General features: G+C 36.6%; 1 protein-coding gene across 3 annotated transcripts in view; it reads left to right on the top strand.

The window, feature by feature from the left end:
- The window catches only part of MIPOL1 (mirror-image polydactyly 1), a 391,526-nt gene that overhangs the window by 87,480 nt on the left and 279,889 nt on the right, over window positions 1-24,157 (top strand). For all 3 annotated transcript variants that reach the window (XM_045288123.1, XM_045288121.1, XM_045288122.1), the window contains exons 4-7: window positions 547-778; window positions 2,379-2,514; window positions 3,755-3,860; window positions 21,812-21,941. In XM_045288123.1, coding sequence (XP_045144058.1) covers window positions 547-778; window positions 2,379-2,514; window positions 3,755-3,860; window positions 21,812-21,941 — 604 coding nt within the window. The remainder of the gene's footprint in view (window positions 1-546; window positions 779-2,378; window positions 2,515-3,754; window positions 3,861-21,811; window positions 21,942-24,157) is intronic.

Below are 24,157 nucleotides of genomic sequence, written 5' to 3'. Positions count from 1 at the left end.
ATGTGTTAATTATATTCCCATATTCCAAATAAGAAGCAAAGGCATAAATAGGTTAAGTAACTTGCCCAAGCTAATGAAACTTGGCAAAGCTGGAATTCTAACCCCAGGCACATTTATCACCACTACAATCATTAATATATTGTATTTTATTCTGAGAAAAGAGGAGTAATCTAGGTGTGCGTGGGTGGTGGGGTGAGGGGGAAACAAATCCAACAAGCCACTTCTTTAAATCTGTGGTTCTCAACCTTGGTTGTACTAGAATCATCCAGAGAATTTAAAAAATATTGGCTGGATCCCACTCAGAGATTTTTATTTAATAAAGTTGGTGTGGTTTGGGCAGTAGGATTATTTAAAACTTTAAATTCAGTTAGTGAACCACTGTCCTCAATGATTCCTGACTGGAATTGGTAGTATCCTTGTCAAGCTGGAAGAGGAAGTACATGTTTAAAGCTATCGGAGCATTTACTTACACAAACTATGTATTGGGTGGAGTAGTTTACTATGTAGCAATGGTTTAATATATCTTTATTTTCTTCTCAAATACAGTCATAGCCCCTACTCATTTTGAACTAGAGACCAATGGGCAAAATAAAAGTACACAGCCAAATGATCACCTGACAACGGAATCTGTGGAAAGCATGCTTCAGAAATTCACGGAATCAGTTCATGAGGCCGCATATGAAGACCCGAACTTGCCAGTACAGGCAGCAAGAGAGTTTCAGGCCACCAGTCCTCATTCAGATGATGAGACAATGTATTGTGCTACTGAAAAGCCCACGTGAGTGCCAGCAGCCTTATATTTAGAAAGTAAGAATGGGAGAGTGTTACCTTTGGTTCTCAACTTGTTTCCTTGGGTGTGGTTAAATTTGACCTGTCATTAACTTACTAGACTTGTGGAAGGAACCTTCCAGGGTTGTCTGCTGTTTCCAATATGTTGCTGATGAGTTTAGAGAGGTGAGTGAGTGAGTGAGCACAAAGTGAGTTTGAATGAAGGCCATGAGGGTTTTTCATTCATTTCTTGTTTAATATTTTCTGTGACCTTTAATTTGGGATGTGCAAATTACTTCGAAATTAATATAAATGTGGTATTAATCATCAGAGTTTAAAAATTGGCAGCCACAGAACAAATTAAGCCAAATCTGTTTTGATTTTTCATTTAAAATTAATTTAATTACTCTTAGAAGGACCTGGTACTCTCTTATTTCCTTCCCTACCATTTAACATTGCACAACTTCTACCCATTCACCTGACTACCTATCCCATGAAAGGACTTGAGTTTGTGCCACTTAGAGCTTTTACTAATAGGACTAAGAACTTTGCTAATTAGTTATATGCTTTAAGAGTGTTAGATTTAAATAATTTCTAATCATTAATTAGTACAATTATAATAGACAATAGCATACTTTACAGAATACCATTTTAACAGAGTTTGGTGTAGGAACAACTACTTTTACTTGCTTGAAATTATTCACTTCTTTTCATCTGCTTATAATGAATACCCAAGTGCGGAAGTATATATTACTATGTACCCATCTCTCAGCAGTTAGAGTCAGTTATGTTTTTACTGAACTACGATTGGAGTATATATTGTAAGGTAGAGACAGATGAATAGGGAAGGCATAAACACTTCATAATCAGAGATGAAAAGTAATTTGGAGCTAAAGCCAAGGTACATGATCCTTGGCATAACTGTCACAGAAGGTCCTTGTAGGTGGAACTGCACTGGCTCGGGCGGGCCTCACTGCTTCATTTCCTCTGAGTAGCTTTGAGATTAACCGACACCTGCAAGTTCTATGGCATACCTTCAAACAAAACAGAGCCTCTTTTCTTTCCCTTATACTGCCTGTTAACAAGCTATGTTCTCTGATAACATACATAATGTCAAATTTTCTGTTTGTTTTAATTTACCCTTAGATGCTACAGGAATAGGTTTTCATTTTTAATGTTTGGATTTAATAATGAAAATATGACAATCCTGATTATTGTTCCGATTTTCAGAAGGAACATCTAGGGTCCTGGCTAGAGGTATAAATAGTTAATATCCACAGCCATTGAAACCCAAATTCTCTGTTTAGCATACTGAACCATGAATCTCTCTATAGCATCTCTAGATGCTTTCCACAAATGTAGCTCACTCCATCCAGGCAGTGTTCACTGTCTCTGTGTGGAATTTAGATCTTTATTCTTTTTACTGCTATTATTTGAACAGTGAAAATAAGAAAAAATTATAAGTAGGTAGGTATCTTTATATATTTATTGCGAAAATAAAATTTCTCCCCCCCCCCATTTGAAGTATATTTTCTATAGAAATTTTGTAATAGACATGTATATATTATTTACTTGTTTAATATTGTTTAATAGGCTTTTTTCTATTACAGCATTAAGGAACATAGAGATGATGATTTGAATTGTGAATCTATGATTCCTTGTAAAATTACTTCAGACTTAAATAAAGAGAAAACAATCACATTTCTTCTTAAAGAACTGGATGTTCTCAGAGCAAGCAATGAAGAGGTATAAGATAATGATTATATAATATGATTTAACTGAACTTGCTTTGTTGTTCATCATAACTCAATTCTATTATGTAAGACTTTAAGACTTTCCAGGGTAGTTTGGTCACTTCCAGTTGGTCCATTGACGTGGTTCACTTGAAGGATTGGTTACGCGTGGGTTCCTGCTTTTCTGGCCACTAGTATCACTTTATTCACATAAGTCTGTGGTAGTTACCTAAGAGGGGAAATTAAATTCACTCAAGTTTTATTGTATGTAGTTACTTCAGAATAGTGCAGTGATTTCACATTACTTTCTTAGGTTCTTTTCTTTTTAAATTAGTATCTGTGCCCCGCATTTCATTTCACTTCAAAATATGTAATTAAAAATAGCAAGATGCCCTTTACTGTGTGTTATTTTGTTTCATTTTGTCTAATTCAATGTGATGTCATATTTTTTCTTATTTTCTGGCCTCTTTTCTACATACACTTCTTTGAACATAACTACCTCAATGTTCATCTACTATATTTTAAGAAACTGATTATGCTTCTGATTTTTGAATTTTAATCTTGAACAAATCAAATGGAAGCATGTTAGAAATGTTGAGATATCTGATGGAAAACAATTAAGTGACAGAAACCTTGAGAGAAATAAAAATATATATTTGTTAAAGTTGTATGGCTTCTGTGTAAGAACATAAGGTATTTTTGATTTCTTAATTTAGCAATTACTTATTACATATATATTTTGAGTCAGATACCAATGACAATTAAAATGGGATATGATAAAAGAAAAATTTATATAGCAAGATTATTATCAGAATTAACTTTGTTTCAAAATACTGAAATGTCTAAAGGAAAGATGTAAAGCTGTGCTATCCACTGTTGTACTGGAAATTGTCCCTCCTAAGGATTTTGCTTTAAAACAAAAGAATGAGTGTGGTATCTTGTTGTGGTTACATTTAATAAAATATATGTATATGTGTGTATATACACACACACACACACATATTTGCACTTAATTTCATTTGCCTGTACACACACAGGAAAATAAAATGTCTGGGCAATTTCTTTATCAACTCTGTTGATGTTATAAAATATTTAGAACTTTAGGATACCTTTCCCCCCCCTTTCATTTTGGAGTTATGTATTTAGGCAGTAAGATATAACAGTTTAGGAAAGAAACAGTTTTTCTTTGGAATGAATTGTATTTGTGGAGGTTATTTGCAAGATAAAGATCCATTTTCTTCAATATCTTTCAGCTTCAAGAAAAACTGACTAAAGAAGATAAGCAACAGAGAAAACTAAAGCTTAAGCTGGAACTTCAAGAGAAAGCTGCAGAAGCTGAAATTGCTGAAAAGACGGCAGGTATAAAAGATGACTATTAGCATCGGGCCCTACGAGTCACACACAGGTTGTTATATGATGGGAGTACTAGCATATTTGCCAAAGGAGGACGCGATCTTGCTCTCCCTCCCTCTCTCTCTTTTTGGCTGCTTTGAAAATAGGTGGCGTTAACATCCTGGTACTGGTATTAGTGAGAGCTTTACCTGTATTCAGACTGATTTGGGCATTAAATGCATTGTTAACACCATGTCAATCCAATCACAAAAAGGTTGTTTGTTTTGTTGGAAGGGCCTGAACAAACAAGGGGAAATAATGATTACCAGTGCCTCTACCTTTCAACCAGCAGTTCAAATACCACTTATTGTTTTAGCTCCTGGAGAGGAAATACCTCTCCTTTGTATGAAGACAGTCATATATTCTTTGCCAATGGAAACCTATATTTGATTCAAAAATCTGTTTTGCGCAATTAAGGTTTTATCTGATGATGTGGATGATGATCTTATTTTCCCTAAGATGCTTAACTGAAGTCTGCTAAAATTTAAGATTATAAATGGGTGCCTGAAATATATTTTAGAGTCTATTTTTATTCATTTATTTTCAAGGAGAAATTTTTATAATATATCTGAGATATGTTACAGATAGAGCAGGTGATTCTCAGTAGCCTATGATCTCTCGCTATATGTAACTTTGACTATCTTCCTCACATTGTTTTAGAATGTTAAGGATATAACAGAAATTTCATTTACTGAGGCATTAGTAGCTAGAGGCATTTTAGAGAGCACTTATTTTAATATATCAGTTGAAATGTATTTTGTGACTAGTCACATTTTGATCATGCTTTATAAGCCATTTAGCTTGGTTGCATATATAAAAGAATTCTGATATTTCATTTAAGTCCTGTAACCTGCCTTTTAAAATATTCCTATGGGGAATCCAGGACAGATGAACCCCCTCAGGACCAGTGATGAGAGTGGTGATATGGGAGGGTGGAGGGAAGGTGGGATAGAAAGGGGGAACCGATCACAAGGATCTCCGTATAACCCCCTCCCTGGGGGACAGACAACAGAAAAGTGGATAAAGGGAGACATTGGACAGTGTAACACATGACAGTAATAATGATAATTTATAAATTATCAAGGGTTCATGAGGGAGGGCAGTGGGGAGGGAGGGGGAAAATAAGGAGCTGATTCCAAGGGCTCAAGTAGAAAGAAAATGTTTTGAGAATGATGATGGCAACAAATGTACAAATGTGCTTGACACAATGACTGGATGTAATGATTGTGATAAGAGTTGTACTAGCCCTCAATAAAATGATTATATATATATATATATATGGATAATAGGGCAAGTAACATCATTACAAGATAACCATAAATAATGATTCTCCATCTGAATAGCATGTTTGCTTTTCTGTTAATGTTAAACTACCATGTTTTCTTCTCTTTTAGGTGGGTTATTAGGAGAATTATATATTTTAAAGAAAGTGAACTGTGTGTTTAAAAGTAGCCATTCATATGTAAATTTTGAACAATTTTTAAGATTTTTGTCTTTTTATAGCCATTTATATACAAGTATCCTAATTGCTAGATTGGTAACATAAGAAATACATTTGTTTTATCATGTTTGTATAGTAACTTAACTTTATACTTTAAAGGAGTAATGTAATATAATTTGGTCATTCAAGATTTACTGAAAATTATAAATTAATATATTTGCATAGTTCATTTTATGTTCGAGGGGGTACTGATTAAGTGCTAGTATTTACTGTTTTCCTGAAACTTTTCTATAATATAGCTTAACATTCTTCAGATATTTATTGATTGACCTATACTGAAGGATTCCCTGTCACTAAACTATTTGAATCAGACGTACATACAAGATAAAGTGTAACCATGTAAATGGATTGTTTTAAATTTTTGTTCTTAAACTATTTCTCATTAATGATGAAATAATCATTTTAAAACCAAAAGTAGGCCAAACTCAATTCCAATTCAGAGCGAGCCTACAGGACAGAGTAGAACTGCTCTGTAGGGTTTTAGAAGCTGTATACATTTTACAGGAGCCGGTAGCCCCATCTTTCTGCTGAACGTTGGCTAGTGTGAGTTTGAACTGCTGACCTTGTGGTTAGCAGCCCAATGTGTAACCCAGTATGCCAACTAAGGCTCCAGTAAGAGTGCAGTCAAGGCTAAATATTTGAAAGATTGAGTATGTTTAGTATGTCTTTATAGTGTTCTAAACCTAGTTTTAAAAGTTAGTAACTTAAAAAAAACCCGAGCTGTATAAGAAAGTAGAAAACATTTATATAGAATATTAAATATTTATTATAAAATATTTCTTATAATAACAAGATAACTAAAAGTCATCTAATATATAACCACCATTGTCCTGCATATTGGGAGGCGTCTCAAATCACCAGCCTTTCTGTTAGCTGAGCGCTGAACTACTTTGCCACCACAGTTAAATAAATCAGTACTTCTGAGATAAGAGACATGATAATTAAAAGGTATTTCTGAAGAATATAACATTGTCTTGAAAAGCATATATTAAAATAAGAAGCAGAACTTAATGGTCTTAAAAGAAATGGAGATATTAATATCTTTGGAGTCCCCTAGTGGTGCTAACAATTAAGTACTCTGAAAATAACTAAGATTGTTAATTCCAGCCCATCTAGTGGTGCTGCAGAAGAATGTCCTGGTGATCTTCCAAAAGAGATAACAGCTTTGAAAACTATGGATTGTAGTTCTACTCTGCACAACTGTGGGTGCCATGAATTGACATTAACTTAATCATATTGGCTTGAGCTCTTTTGTTTTGTTTTGTTTTATTCGTATCTTACTGAACAATATTCTACCTTTCTCAAAAGTACTTTGTTTAAAGAGCATGGATTACATTTAGAAGTAGAAAAAGAAAACTACTCAAAGATGTGGTCTTGTTTTTGTTTCAGTAATTTTCTCCCCTCTAATCTTAATAATAGGAGCCCCAGTGGTTCAAGGGTTAAACCTTGCATAACCAATAGATTGGCTCTTTGAACCCACCCGCAGCTCTGAAACACAAAGAACTGCCAATCACTTCCATAAAGAAAACCCAATGGGATGCTGTCACAGGGGATGACTGAGTAGGGATCAACTCAGGCACCCAGCAACAACAATCTGTATATTGGAACTCCTAGGTAGTGCAAATGATTTAGAGTTCAGCTCCTAATGGATCCACCCAGAGGAGCCACGAAAGACAGATCTGCCACCCTACTAAAAGATCACAACCATTGAAACCCCGGTGGAATCTAGTTCTACTTTGACACACGGGGCTGCCGTGAATCAAATCAACTTGTTGCTAATGGATTTAATCTTAATATCATTTCTGTGACAGGTTGGAAGTACAAAGACCTTATCAACCAAAGTCTGTGAAATCTATCTGATGGTCCTGAGAAAGTCTTGCCATTTTAGCCATAACATTTGGTGGTGGTGGTGGTGGTGATGGTGCCTTTCAATATCTCTCTTCCTTATTTTTTAATGTTTATGTGCATTATGTAACTATACATATATAATAATAAAAACCAAATAAAACAGAAGGTAACCAATTCTCAGAGAGGTAGTTTGAAGCTGTAGTAGCCCAATAACCTTGGAGGAAAATTGACTCAAGTTCTAATAACCTCTTTGATACTAACTTTGATTGGGTACCTTTGAGTAAATTAGGGTCTCCAAGCCTATTCCCCCCCCCCATGTAACAATGGGCTCAAATATAATAAAAATGGTGAAAATGGCACAGGACGGGGCAGTGTTTTTGTGTTTTATATATAGGGCTGCTATGAGTCAGACTGACTTAATGGCATCTAATAGCAACAACAACAAAAATGCATATAAAGTTTGCTAATTTATAAAAGTATTTTAAAGATGAGAGCTAGTGTATGGAGGGGCATCAAATAGTTGGTAGAACATTCCATTGTCTTTTCATCTCATTTTCTATGAACTTTTTAAACCTCCTTAATATATAAGTACCTTGTAGATAACTGAAAAGGAGCCCTAGTGGCGTAGTGGTTACTCCTGGGTCAGCAGTTTGAAACCACCAGCAAGCTCTGTGGGAGAAAGACACTGGGCTTCCTATCCCATGAACAGTTACAGTCTGGGAAGATCACAGGGGGTGCTGCGTCAGCAGTGACGCGATGGCAGTGCATTTGGTTTTTTGAGTATATAACTGAAGAGCTCTGGTGATGCTTCCTGTTACGTATTGGTTTGCTCAGACCCACCAATGGAGACAGATTAAACCATTTGTTCCCCAAAAGATTTAGTCTCAGAAATCACATTTAGGCTAGGATATGAGTCAGAACCCACTCCATGCAGTGGGCAGTACAGTGGTACTAAGTTGTTGCCACAATTAATGTTTTTTTTTATTATTTTTACTCTTACAGAATTCTTAAACCTTTGATTATTGTCTTGCTAGGAATCATGAAAATATTTTTATTTCGTTTCCCTTGAAAAATTACTGGTTCAAGGCTAATAGATTTTAAAAAGAAAATAAACTGAAACATGAAACAAAGGATTGGATCATGAGGAAATCTCTGTGTAATACCTTTAGCTAAAATATGAATCTAACATGAAGGAAATGATATTCAAAAACTTAGGCTTAATTCAATGTGTACCTGTGGTAACCTTCATATAAACTATTATAATAGTCTTCAAGCCTGTTTACTTTACTTCTCTGTTGGCTTTGCATAATGTTACTACTGTCATTGTAATGTGATCTTACTGGGAGTTTGAAACTCAGTTGTCTTCCCTCTCATGGTAAAATTTCAGACAGTTGGCCCTTTTACCTTCTCCTTATCTTACATCATAGTCATTGTCATAATCACCATCATAAAAAATTACTATTTAATGATTTATAGGAATCATGCTAAGTTCTTTTCACATCAGCCAAGAATTATTTACTGTACATCTGGGCTGATCACGGAACAGATACCAGCTAAGAAGATAGACTTGGGCTTGTGTGTGTTTGACTGCAGCTACTTCTCAGTCATACCACACCCTGTGGTTTCCTTAGGTGCAGTCACATTGCCCCCTGCTCATAGTGACCCCACACAACAGAAGGGAACACAGTCCAGGCCTGTCCCTTCCTCACACTTGTTCTGTTGCAGCCACGGTGACAGTCCGTCTTGTGAAGAGCCTCCTGCTTGACACTACCCTTCTCCGTTACCAAGCATGATGTCCTTCTCCAGGGACTGGTTTCTCCCGACGACATGCCTGAGGTACCTGAGGTGAAGTCATACCATCTTTACTTCTAAGGAGCATACTGGCTGTCTCTCTTCTAAGACAGATTTGTTTGTTCTTTTGGCAGTCCAAGATACTTTGTCTTCTTTGCTGGCACTACGATTTCAATGAATCCACTCTTCTGCTTTCATGTTCAGTGTGCAACTTTCACATGCCTATGAAGTCTTTGAGAATACCCTGGCTTCGATCAGGCACCCCTTAGTCCTCAAAGTCACATCCTTGCTTTGCAACAGGTTAAAGAGGTCTTTTGCAGCAGATTTATTCAGTGCAATGCATCTTTTGAACTCGACTGCTGCTTCCATGAGCGTTGATTGTGGATTCTAGCAAGACAAAATCCTTAGCAACTTCAATCTTTCCTCCAATTATCATGATGCTACCCATTGGTCCAGGTGTGAAGATTTTGGTCTTCTTTACTTTGAGTTGTGTTCCATGCTGAAGGCTGCAATCCATCACCCCCAAGTGCTTCAAGTCCTCTTCATGTCCGGCAAGCACCATACACTGGTTAAACGCACAAAAAGCAAGCCACTGCCCTTGAGTCCATTCAGACTGTTAACAACTCTGTCTAGGATTTTTGACACTAAAATTGCTTAAAGGAGCAAGCGACCTCAACTCTCTCCCACAGAGTGGCCAGTAGCTCTTAGCCACCATAGACTGGCATACTACAGTACATTAACAAACTGAACCCATTGCCATTAAGTCAATTCCAGCCCATATTGATAGTCCAAGACATAGGACTGCCGTGAAAAGCAAAGCAATCCCACTGCCACGGAGGCGATGCCGAAATCGGGTTTCCATCTCTTTATGGAAGCTGACTCACTGCCATCAAGTCAATACTGATTCATAGTGTTGCTTCAAGGACAGGGTCGAACTGTCCCTGTTAGTTGCTGAGACTGTAACTCTTTCCATGAGGAGAAAGCCCCATCATTCTCCCCATGAGCTGCTGGCGATTTCAAACTTCAAGCCTTGGAGATCACAACCTAATGTGTAACCCCTACGCCATCAGGGGACCCAAGCCATGACCTTCTCCTTAGGTCCATGTGAAATTTGGACATGGAATCAGGAAGACCACAGAAGAATCGATGCATCTGCACCGTGATGCAGGAGAAGAATATTGAAAGTACCACGGACTGCTAAAAGGACAAACAAATCTGTCTTGGATGAAGTATGGCCAGAGTGTTCTTTAGAGGCAAAGGTGGCAAGGCTTCACAGAAAGACTTCATGCTTGCTAAAGTGGAGGGGCAGCGAAAAAGAGGAAGGCCCTCCATGAGAGGGCTTGGCACAGTGGCTGCACAGGAGCGATTGTGAGGACGGTGTAGGACCAGGCAGCGCTGTTGTACATAGAGTCTCTCTGGATCTAACTGACTCGATGGCACCTAACAACAGCAACAGCATGGAAGCCAAATGCCCCACGTGGTGTAATGTTGTAGTTAACAGTTAACACTCAGATTTGGATTGAGATCTGTATTCTAATCTTTTCACCCCTATGAGAGCCTCACTAAGGATTGGTTGAAACTTCCTTTGTGTTGCACTGTGACGTTTAAATGAGATCATGTGTAACCTTTAGGAGGCCTTCAAAAACTACTTCGTATGATGTTAAAAAACTGATGATGGTGTCACCGTATTGTTTTCTCGGGCTTCGGGATCAGATAGGGGACATGCTTAGTGTGTTCCAAATAGATTTTTAGGTATACTTATTTATAATTGGATTTATTTCATAGAGAGTATATGTCTTTTTAAAAAATTCATTTAGGAAACATTTTTGTTAATTAATTTGATCTTATTAGTAGATTTGATCATGTTAGTATTTTTCTTGTATTTTAGAAAGCTTGAAAATATAAAAACGATTTCTTGTATCTTTATAGAAAATGAAGGGAAAAAAGTATAAGTGTGTTTTATTTAGTCTTAGAAAAAGTTGAAATGCTCAGTGGACTTTCTGTTAACATTGGGAAAATGTTATTTCTATAGATTTTTTTCAGGTCAATTTACTGTTTTTTAGCCCATTATAATACACAACAGAGTAAGTATTTGATAATTTTTAGTATATATGACCTTAAAATACTAATTTATTTTAAGCAAGACAGAAACCTTGAATCTTTGTCATTTAGGGATGTATATCTTATCACCTAAATGAAGTGTTTAAACCACAAGCATCTCAGTAATTGTTTTAATTAAGTTGATTTTTGAAATAAGATATAATATTGTGTGACCTAATTTGGTTCCATTAATTTCCTCTCAGATCTGTGATTTGGTTATAACTTTTAAATATAAGTTGTTCAGTTAAACCTTTTATTTTTCCTAGTCTCAGTGGAAATTATCTCATGTTTAAGGTAATTCTCTTTCATTTTTACTGTTCTTTTACATTTCCAGTATGCAGATGATGTTTAAATTTTATATGAGCATTTATTTCTTATCAGTTATTTTTATGGTATTTAAAATATTTATGTTTCCTTAAAAGCCTTACTTTTTGATTTCTTAGAAGCTCACTTTGGCGCCGGTGCTTTCAGTCAGTTCTTTTCCTCTCGTGCATGTCATCCATTAAAGATTAGCTGCGGAAGGCCGGAGCATGGAGAGATTATGAATGACAGCACAACTCCTGTAGAATAATAATCAGTTTTTGGTATTTAATGCTGTTTGACTTTTGCAGACACATTTCTTATTAACCTTTGGTACAAAGAGAAATCCAGGTTCCTGATATCTCATGAAGAAGATGAATTTGAGATCCTCTTCCAATTAAACGAAAATAAGGCCAATATTGGGTTTTAGCCAAAAGAACTCCTTTAGTTCCTAAGTCTGTGTTTTTATAAATCTGCCTACCAGGCTACCTACACACCTATCTCTAACTATATTTTAACAATAATTTTAACAATCTAACATTTACATAATTAATTTGCTAAGCTTATTTTACCGATGGTGTAAGCATTTACATTTTTTTCTCATTAAACAAAGATCCTTTCCTTTGCATGCAAATTTAGGCTAATATTTTGTAAATAAAATTTTAAAAATATTCCCAACCTCTTTTTGTTGCAAAGAGTATTTGTTGCCTTTTGGTGAGGGGGGAAGTGTTTAAGGATGATTGGACAAAGGATTTCAAAAGTGCAGTGTGGACAAAGGATTTCAAAAGTGTAGTGTCTGAAATTTATAACTTAAATTTTTCTATTTGGGATAAAATTGAAAGACTGTATATAGATTTGTAATCTGCCACGATAACAAATGTAACACAATACTCCCAAGAATTAATGTGAAGAAAATCAAAGTTGTAGAAAATGTTTACATTGGTCTATTGTAGGGAATGTTCACAATGTCTCAGGTGACAGTGACCTCTACAGAGAACAAGGGTGAGGGAATTCTCTTTAACAGATAAATAAAGAATAGTACGTCTAAGTAACAGTACGCATAATACAGTGAGAATTAATCAAAATGAATGAAAGCATTTTTAGTTCAGTACCTGAAGACTTTAAATGCATTAATTTATAATGGAGCATTTACTACACACACACATTTTTAATTTGAAAGGAAAAAAGGCTTCAAGAAAATGGCCTGTGATTTCAGAGAAAAGCAAAAGGACTCTTCCTATGAAAGTAAACTTGTTGATAAGTATTAATTATCATCTTTAATTAAGTCACCATCTTTAGCTGGAGAGTCCTATAAATAATAAATCAAGATTAATTATGGCAGGTGCCAGGTCAAATCATGCCTGAGAGTAGAGTGTGTCTAATTTTGTAGCCTCCCTTCATAAAAGTTTCCCTCATCTCCTTGGTCAGAGAAACCATTATGCATAATAACTACCAAAAATTAGAAGCTATTTTATGAGTAGTTTACTATGAACTTTAACATGATAATAGATATTTGAGAGTATACAATATGATTGATATTTAAGCAAAAATAAAACTTTCCAGAAAATAATTTTACTAACTTTAAAAGTATTTGACTCTGAATACAAAATAATCTTGGAAAATTTTATGTAGCAGTTATAGTTCATAATTTTTTCATATTGGTATATTTTACATTTTAATTCAAGCATTCTGTGTAGTAAATAAGTCAACTATTACCCTTGTATTTAAAAAATACATAAAATGATACTTAATGTACCCAGAATTTATTTTACAGTTAAGTATCTGACTGTAAATATAGAATGGATTTTTAGAAAATGTCCTTAGAATTATCTGCTATAAAATGTGTATAAAATAATTGAATCTTATAAAAACATTTTTCTTTTATACTTCTAAAATTCAAAATTAGTATTTTGTTTAATTGCCTAATCATTAACAATTCCAGTAGTGTTGGTGAGTATAGATTAATAACTAGCACTTTCACAGAACTGAGTTTGACAGCTGACTTTTTAATGTAATAGTCATATTTCTAGGAAGTTTCCAAAGTAATTAAATACATATTTATACATATCAAATACATTAAATGCATATTTAATTACTGTACTAACATGCTCATTACAGTGTGATTTATATTGTATGCATTTGGAGTAGTGTAAAATCTAAAAGTAGGATAATATTAGTTGATTTAAATATGGTATATTCAAGTGATAAAATTATGTTTTATATTTTAGGAAGAATATGCTATGTATTTTTAAAATACAGGAAGCATTAAAACATGAAATATTTTCATCTTCAAATTCTTACAATGCATTAATTTTACTTTTTAATCATGAAAAGTTATAAAATATTTGTATAAAATCATAATGTTCAAATCCAATTTTACAAAGAGCATCGTATGATGTATAACAAAACTTTTGGAATAATAAGCTGAACCTGACATTGTGACTCCAAAAGCAGAAGCATAAAATTACTTGGAAGGTGTTTGGTGAACCCTGGTGGTGAATTGGTTATGCTTTGGGCTGATAACACAAGATCAGCAGTTTGAAACCACCAGCCACTACAAGAGAGAAAGACCAGGCTTTCTACTCCCTTGAAAAGTCACAGTGTCGGATACTCACAGGCTCAGTTCTCCTCGGCCCTCTAGTGTTGTTATGAGTCGGAGTTGACTCAATGAGAGTTTTCGTTTCTACAGGCTATTTACCACCTGTGTTAAAATATACAATTTTAAGAACATTTAAAAAAAAGACTAGTGCATGTAATTCTGAAATACCTACACGGTGGTTTCAGGAAACCCTGTCATACTATAATATTTTCAAGTAATCCATTTAACAACATTATAAATACCCAGAATTGGTTAGTTCCTATGTCAGGCAATACATGTAGATGCTCATTGGAGCTGAGATTGTTTCCTATATAGCAAAGGATGGGCTATCTTTGAAAACTTATCCATGTTATGTACACAGCTTAGATTATTTTTTCTATGCTAACATCTTTAATTGTGAAGTCTAGGGTAAAATATTTTTCATGTTAGTGAGTTCAAAGTTTTTCTTCATAATATGAAAATTATGTTCAAAAATATGTTTTTTTCTCAATTCATAATTATGAAAAATATACAGAACTGGATTGGCATAATTGAGGGCACTAAGTTGTAATATATCCATTTATTTATATGTATATATAAACATTTTATTGTGCTTTAGGTAAAAATTTCCATAGCAAATTAGCTTTCTATCCACTAGTTCAAATGCAAATTATTCTGACACTGGTGTGATCCCTGGGAGGTGTCCCCATTCCCACTCTGGGTTCTTCATTTCTCTTTCTCCACTTGCCCAGGACCTCTTTACCCTTTCATCTTTGCTTTTGGGAAGATATTTCCCTTTTTTCCTTGGGTATTGTTTATTATTGGGCTGAAAAATGGTATCTGGAAGTAGCTTCAGCTCCAAGTTGGATGGCTGTATTCGGGAAGTAATCTCAAGAGATCTTGTAATCTCTCTCAGATCAGTAAGTCTGGTCTTCTTTATGATTTGAATTTCATTTTACAGTTTTGACTCACTTTTACCAGGACCTTCTATGGCAGTGGTTCTCAACCTTCCTGATGCCGTGACCCTTTCATACACTGCCTCATGTGGTGGTGACCCCCAACCATAACATTACTTTCATTGCTACCTCATAACTGTAATTTTGCTACTGATATGAATCATAATGTAAATATCTGATAGGCAGGATGTATTTTCATTGTTACAAATTCAACATATTTAAAGCATAGTGATTAATCGCAAAAACAGTATGTAATTATATGTTGTGAAATATTATAATTACAAATAAATGAATTTTTGTCTTGAAGCATGATGTAGCATGGGTAACAGGCGTCATGCCTGGTACTCGTATGTGGGCATATCTGCATGTGGGCAGACCCACCTGGAGAGGGACAGAGGAGCCGTGTCTCAGTTCCTAAGACCATCAGAAATATATGTTTTCTGATGGTCTTAGGCGAGCCCTGTGAAAGGGTCATTCAACCCCCAAAGGGGTCGTGACCCACAGGTTGAGAACCACTGTCGTATGCATGCCTAATGAAACTGAGAGGTCATGGCAGCTGAGTACCATCTAGTTCTTGCTTCAGATTAGAAGAGTCTGTGCTTCCTGTGAGCCATTAGTCCTCAGGATTAATTGTTTCCTTGAACCTTCCATTTTCTTCAAGCTCCTTTATTCCAGACAGGAAGAAACACATTGCATTTTAGATGACTGATCACAAGTTCTTACGATCCCAGATGTAACTCACCAAACTAGCATGTGGAAGATTATCTCTACAAACTGTGTTACCAATGGATCTGTAGGTCCCCTGATACCATGGTTCTTAACCTTCAAGCCCAGTAGCTCAATCTAAGTGAATGGGTATTTCTAAGAAGTTCCATAACTGTGCCATCTATGTATATATGGATGTACATGCAGCACTTACAAATATGTATATTGAAATAACCACAACCATACCTCTATATACATGAAGGTGTGTGCCCCTATAACCTCCCACCTCCATATAACATGCAAATCTATTTTTGTATTCATTCACAAATTATTGCTTCTTATTACTGTGGTTATAAGACTTTACCTCAATCACCCTTTATTCTTGTCTACCACTGTGTCTTCTTTCCCTTGGTCATATTGTGTCAACTTCACTCATATTATGTATTGCCTTTCTCTTTACCCGAATGAACAGGCCTCCCCAGTGCTGAGGAAGGTTAGGCTTTGAGCTGATAACCACAAAATCAATGGTTTAAACCCACCAGCTGCACCAGGAGAGAAAGATGAAGCGCCCATAGAAGTTTACAGTCTTGGGAATCCTATAATGACAGGGTCACTATGAGTTGGAATCAACTCCTTGGCAGGGATTTAGTTTTTATTGTTTCAGGGATTATTATCTAGTTAGTTGTTATCCTTCTCTCTGCTCCCATCCCTGTGGATCGCCAAAGAACAATTCCTTTTATGTATAACTCTGTTCTTGGGTTTTTATAATAGTGGTCTCATAAAATATTTGACCCCTTTTGATTAATTTATTTTACTCAGGAAAATGTTCTCCAGATTCATCCATGTGGTGAAATATTTCAGTGATTCATTATTTTTTATCATTGTATAATATTCCATTTTATACATCTACTACAATTTGTTTATCTAACCATCTGCTGATGACTTGTTTCCAAATATTCACAATATTGCCAATTTTGTGAACAATGCTGAAAGGATTATCCATGTCACAACTCTTATTTGTCTAGAATCTACAACTTACTGGATTGTGTAATATTTCTAGCTTTTTAAGAAAGTGCTATGTTGATGATTATGCTGTTTTACAGTCCAACCAGCAGTATATATGAGCTCTAGTCTCCCCACGAAGAACTGTTGTGGCATAGTGAGCTAAGCATTGGACAAACTGCCAGGTCAGCAGTTCAAAACCCCAGCTGTTCCATGGAAGAATGATGAGGCTTTCTACTACTATAAAGATGGACAGTCTTGTAAATCCACAGGCCTACCTCTACTCTATCCTGTAAAGTCACCATGCATGAGAAGTGACTCAGTGGTAGTGATCTTGGTTTGGTTTTTAATCTCCCCTTGCCAGAATTTGTTAGAATTTTTAATCATTAGTCATATTCAGTGATTAAGTTTATGTTTTCCCCCTTTATAAAATTCAACCTTTTCAATTTATATAACTGTTTTTAGGGATGTTAATAGATTCACTTGTCTGAAAAATGTCTACTCTCCAAATTATATTATTTAGAGACTCATGATCTATTTAAACTAGAATGATTTCTAATGTGCTGTCTCATTTCTAGTATATTTTAAAAGTAGTTTGAAAAGTGTAGAATATGGATTTGTCAATAGATTTGGGTTCTACTAAGAAAATATGTACTCTGCTTTGACTCAGTAAACTCATACTTAGTATGGTTCAGCTTCTTCATATTTACCCTTGCCCATATTAGAAAACAATTAGCTTACTAAACAAATTTGAGTATTTGGTGGGGAGTGGGGATGATCCTCTTTGAATCTTTCTCATTTGACTAAGAATTATAGGGTATTTGATAACCATGTTTAAAAATGGAGATATCCAAATATTATTGTAAACACCCAATGATTTGTTTTACCTACAATATCAGTATTTTACTTGGTTGGCTTACACAGTAGCTAATAATATTTGTTAATGTAATTTAACTGCTGTGAACCTTTACTGAACAAATATTGAAATTTATTCAAGTCAAAGAAAGAGAATCTCTAATGACTTTAGTTAAAGCTTCTATTTAATAGTTAAGGAGAAAAGTTTGTATGACATACGAGATGCAATTAACAGTAGATTTTACATTTAATAAAAAGAAAGAAGCATGCGTATTTGCTTTATTCATTCCATCATAATTTGCATTAGAGCTGTGGGTGTTTAATGAGCAAATTCCAACTAAAATGCTATATTGATTTTCTAGTGAACTTTGTAATAGTCATCTACCTAGAAAAAGCTCAGTGTTTACAATTAAGTTTTCTATATTTAAAATGTTTGAGAGTTGCATATTGACCCTTTAAAAGTACTAAATTCCAAAAAAAACCCCAAGATTTTCATAACTGAAGAAATTTACATATAACCAAATACTTGTTCAAAATGGTCATTTAGCAATACCTTAAATTTTGGAAAACTTATTATTTCTAAAATGTATAACTATATTATACATATTTTCCTGTCATTTTAAAATTTAACCTTGTAAGACTCAGAAGGTAATCTTGTTTAAGTACACATATACAATTTTGGCTTTAAAATTGCACTAGTAAGGGAAAATATGTTTTCTCTTGATTACATAGAACCAAATAAGCTCTCTGTGTAAATAATTTACCTTTAAGCATAGCGATAACTATTAAAAGCCCTCGATATTGCTAGTCTTACCTCTTTCATCAGGTGCTATTGTATGTAAAATGGAGCATGGCTTATATTAAATGTCACTTTATAAAGACCTCATCACACTGTACAGAAGTGATAGAAAGCTTATTGGCATTTAAAGTTTAGTGATTAGTATTTTAATCTTTCAATATACCAGAATAGTTTAGGGTAATATAATAAACATATTAATCTGTACTTAGATCACTATTTATATTTAATTCTCTCCATTCTACTTAGCTTATAAATTAGAAATATTTAATATGTACAAATTAAAAACCATCCTAGAAATCATGATATTGTATATGAATTATTGAATCATTATATAAGTCATATGTGGAACAGATCTGAAAAAAGTTTTCTTTGAATTCCTCTATAATTGTTGCATAACAATGGAAAACGAAAAAAAAAAATTTTTTGAACCGAATTCTTTTCTTTTCAACAAATAGCCAGGATTTATCAAAATCATATTTTAATGTGTTTAGAAAGAAAGTTGAATTGTGTGTTTATGTGTTGATGGTGGTGATTATAGAGGTGGAGTAGAGCTAACATTTACTGAGGATTCTGTTTTATTTATTTGGCCAAGGAATATGTGTATATTCTAAAATAATATTCCTTAAAGTCTTATATACATTCTATCCACCTGAACTGCGACTAAAATCATGTAAGACATTTAAAAATTCAAGGCTGCCAAACACCTTGATGTGGCCCCAAGCCCATGTTCTTCCCATTATGTTCTGCTACTTTCTCTAAGCTTTTATGGCATTGCTTCCCAAGGAGAGATTGTAGAGAAACAACCAGAGCAAATCAAACTCATTATTGTGTACTTCATTCTTCTCAGAAGTTTCTTTCAAATAATTATGATGAATTGATGTAAGATATAAGAATAATATAACTCTACAGCCAAATAGGAGTAATAACATTACAAAAAAAAGATAAAAAATTGTGCGGCGGAGTTGAGAAATACAAATTCCACTGAAATATATGTTCATAACAAGGAATAGTCTCTCTCTCTGTCTTTTTCCAGTGTAGTTAAAATATGTACTTATTAGAATTAAAACTTTCGTAATTCTAAAAGGAACATACTCTATTTCAGGTTATCTAGCCAAATTGTTAGCTGCCATTATGTCAGCCCCATATTTTAGCGACTCTATATATGACGTAATGAAATGTTTCATGGTCCTGTGCCATTTCCACTTAGTAGAAACAATGAAAGATGTATTTCCCAAATGTCACTGATGTCTGCCTACAAGTTTCAAAGCCATGACTTGACCCAAACATCAGCCCAGAGACTTTACAAAGTCAGTGTTTATCTTCTTAGGGCAACCGTCTTGCTCTTGTGGATGAAACCGATGTGATCCACAGGGCTTTCATTAGTTACTTTTGGTGGTAGATTGCTGGGCCTTTATTCGTAACAGAAACATTGCCTTCATTAAAGTCACCTAAATTGTCAAAAGGAGGCCTGGTGTTATAGTAAGTTAAATGCGGAGGCCCTAACTAAAAGGTCCTTGGTTCCAACCCACTGGAAGCCCAAACCCGCCAGTGGCGCCTGGGGAGAAAGATGAGGCAGTCGGCCTCTGTGAAGATTGACAATCTTGGAACCACTGTATAAGGGCACTATGCGTTGAAATGGACTTGATGGTAGTGGGTTGGGTTTGGGATTAAACTGCCAAAGACATTCAATTTTACGCACGAGGATATGCAGTTGTTCCTTGTCACAGAAATAGTTTGCTTAACCGTTCACCTGTTGCTGGAAATTTGAATTGTCTCTAGCTTCTAGTGTAAATCTGCTAACCCTACACTTCCATCAAGTCGATTCTGACTCCTCACAGCCCTATTTAGGGTGTCCAAGGCTGTAAATCTTGGCAGGAGCAGGCTGCCTCATTTTTCTCCTGTGGTGGTTTTGAAATGCAGACCCTGTGGTCAGCAGTCCCAGCATTTTCCTGCCAGTACCACCAGGGCTTGGGTTTTTGCTTATGTCCTTGTGTGGTCATATGCTTTCAATTTTCTAGGAATAGATAACAAGTACGGCAACTCATTGATATGGCAGATCTTTGTTTAACTTTGTAAGAATCTGCCAAATGGTTTTCCAATATGACTGCATCAGCTTACATGTCCACCAGCAGGTTATATTTTATACTCTAGTATGGAAAGATATAATTGATATGTTAGTTGCTTTCCTACCAACTGTAAGGGACTGCAGTGGTCACTGTCTCCAGTAACTCGGTATGAATGGACGACAGGTCTGAAGAGGGGAGCACAGCTGGGTGCTTGTCTTCTCCTCTCTGAGCCATTCCTTTTCCTCCGCCTCCCCGACCCGCAGAGGTAACTGCTATTCTGAATCTACTCTTCGTGGCTTCTCTGTGAGTGTTTCATAGTTCTACTAACTATACCTATCAGTAAATAGTATATAGAAATGGTTTGCTTTACAACTTTTATTTTAGTCAACGTTTATTAATTTCAATGCCTGGATAACAATCCATTATAAATATTTGGGGATTTATTTATTCTTGGTGATGTTAATGGACATTGGAGTTACTTACACATTTTTGATATGCAAACAATGCTGCAGCAAGCATTGCTATACATTTCCTGCACACATGGTCAAGCAGTTTACCAGGTTACATTAAAAAAAAACACCTCACTGTTCTGGATGCAGTTTTGACTCATCGTGACTGCAGAACTGTCCCTGTGAATTTCTGAAACTGTAATTTTTTTTGGGAGTGGAAAACCTCATAGGTGGCTGGTGGTTTCAAATTGTTGACCTTGACGTTAGCCCAATTCATCACCACTACTCCACCAAAGAGAACAATTACTAGGTTGAGTCCATCTGTTTTTTGTCAGCTACTGCCAAATTGCTCTTCTGATGGTTGTAAAAATACACACTCTTCTTATTAGACTGCTAACGCTAAGGTTGCCAGTTCAAACCCACCAGCCACACTGTGAAAGATTTATAGAGGGTTGCTATGAGTCATAATCAACTTGATGGCGGTGCATATCACCAAGATCCTGAGATGGAACCAGAAGTTTGCAACCATCTGCTAACTGGCCTACAGGTTGGTGGTTTGAATCCACCCGGTGACCTGGCACACTATTTCCATAATGATGGCAGTCATGCAACCCTCTGGAGCAGCTCTGCTGTGTAGCATGTGATTGCCGTGAGTTGTGTACCAGCTCAGCAGCAGCTAACGTCAGCGGTGATCGTCGGCACATAGGAGAGTCTCCTTTGACCTACCACTGCACATTGATTGCTATTAGATGGCATTTGTTATGATTAGTCTTTAATTAGGTTCAGTGGTATCTCAATTTTATAGTAGCTTTAAAAAATAATGTTGTCTGAAGCTTTTAATTGACATGACCTTTGAAACCATACCATTAGATAAACACACATGCCTAAATCTAACAGAATTATTCATGTTAAATGTGCATATTTCCCCATTGTTTTTCTAATTAATTATGGCTTGTATGTTTTGGTAGCTCTGGTTGAAGAAGTATACTTTGCACAGAAGTTACGTGATGAAGCAATCATGTCGAGACTGCAATTAGCCAATGAAGAGAGAGATGAAGCAATTGCCCGAGCCAAGCATATGGAAATGTCTCTGAAATTGTATGTACACTTTTGAAACTAGTACGGCCTTTGTATTGATATTAGGAACATACATATTTAAAGTGCGGTATTAGGTGGTAGTTGCCTATTCAGAAACATTACTGAGCCGTGTGTATTACCCTGGGGCTTTTCTAAACCTTTCGTGTTATGGTAGTGGCTGCCCGCCCCAGAGAAGAGTCACCAAGAAACACGTAGACCACTTTCCGGACACTTGCATCCTGCCCGCCACTTCGTCACACTTCTGTTGTTGATGTCCTTACTCTTCTTTCTTGTGTGACTCCTCTTACCTTCTCTGTGCCTTTAGTATCAGCTTTAAAAGTTAGTTTCAGAAATCGTATACTTTTGTTTTCTGCTTAAAAACCTCATTGCCTTATTGCTTAATAGCCCTGTTGCTATTCCTTACTATGTTTTATTGGCAGCTCCTTTTTTCTTTTTTAAAATAATTCAAGTGGGTTTTTATGAAGGACAGGACAAGGTGCACGCTTTACAGTCTCAAAGGGTACCCAGTATCCCCGGAAATCATGGCAAGCCACGCAAAGGCCTTACGGAAGTTCACAATTCACAATCGAACAACCAGGTGGAAAAGAGCACCCCGCGTGTGGAATGGGGGTCAGAAGAGGCTGTGGCATGAGTGGGGACCAGTGATCGAGAATCGAGAAGGGATAAGGGAGAGTCTGTGGACCTCAAGTAAGCCTGAGAATGAGCATGTGGGCCCCAAAGCAGGCCCCGGGCGGGCCCTGGGACACGCCCAGGTGGTGGCATGTGTGGTTGCCACCCTCTGACCCGCCTCTGACCAGGACAGGGTAAGAGTGTAAGAGGAAGTCCCACTGCTTGCTTCCTGCCTTTATTCTAGCCCACCCCCTGACTGGGGGAAGCGTGGTTGAAGGTATTTGATGACCCCATTGGCTGCGTTAAGCCCACCTGGGTGATGTCATGGGCCTGGGCCTAGTTTGGGCCACGCAGGTGTACCTCCCACCTGGCTGGGGCCTTGAATTTGAGAATGCTCAGTGTGGGGGTCTTCATGGGTATTTAATGGTCACCTGATTTCTTCCCAACCTCCTCTAGGGGACCTGTGCAGGTATGGGAGGGACAACCCCCTGTCCTTAAATCTAGCTACCTAACATTTCCCCACTGAAGGAGTATGGACCCAAATCTTTGAGATATTGGGCAACGATGTCTCTGGCTGCTTCCTGCTGACCAAAGAGATATGACCTGTGGCTTTTGGGTCCACACCCTTCCTACTCTTTGGGAGAGCTGTCAACTTAGGGACCCACGATGGATGAGGTTGGGGTGATGCAGGAACTGGTGACTGGGGTTGGCACACTTGGCTCAGTGTCGTGGGTAGCCCGACGACTTCTGGAAGAAACAAAACAGGTGACCAGTTAGGTAAGGCAGGGGCAAAGCAGCCAGCTAGCAGTGCCCTGGGAAGTGTGGGTTAGTGTCGATGGAATTTTAGAAAAGAAATCTTAGATTGACAGGCATGGGTGCCAGCTTACTTTAAACACAGGAATTGTGTGAAAGCATTTACTAGCTTGAAGACTGCTGTGGGTCTGAGGTAGGGCTTTCTGTGGAGCACTTATCTGCCTCGGGGTGTCTGTAAAGCACCATCGTAAGACCATCCAACGGCTCACAGGAGTACTTGTCTGTTTGCTCTGCTTCTGAGGGTACCCAGGACCCTCCATCTTCAGTGATGTACTCAGAGGTGGAGCCCTAGAGTCACATTCCTAACCAGCAATGCAGGCTATTAAGCTTATAAAACTATGCCCTAGAAATAAGTCCTTTTCAAACTTTAATGGGTACACACTTAGGGATCATTGAAAAGACACAGATTCTGGTACAATGGTTTGGATGGGGGTTTAAGACTGTGCATTTCTAACAAGCTTGAAGTTGATGAACATTTTTCTAGTCCAGTACTATGACTCAGCCCACAGCATCTAGAAATATATTACTTGTAGCTATAGAAATATAATTGTAATCTAGAAATATATGATTTTAAAATCAAGTATTGTGGATGCCATTGACTTGGTTTAGGCTCCTAGTGAGCCTGTGTGCAGCAGGGCCCAATACTGTCCGTCCAGGGCCACCCTCCCAGTTGCGATGTTGCAGCCCCTGTTACACCCACTGTGTCCATCCAGCCCCTTAAGGTTTTCTTCTTTTTCACTTCCTCTCCCCTTTAGCAAGCTGGATCCCCTTCTCCAGGGATTGATCCTCCCTGA

Source organism: Echinops telfairi, unplaced genomic scaffold (genome assembly GCF_000313985.2).
Source record: "Echinops telfairi isolate 266 unplaced genomic scaffold, ASM31398v2 ScPeMD7_18;HRSCAF=68, whole genome shotgun sequence".
Classification (NCBI taxonomy): domain Eukaryota; kingdom Metazoa; phylum Chordata; class Mammalia; order Afrosoricida; family Tenrecidae; genus Echinops; species Echinops telfairi.
The sequence above is the reverse complement of the archived record's forward strand: the minus strand, read 5'-3'. Positions and strand labels throughout refer to the sequence as shown.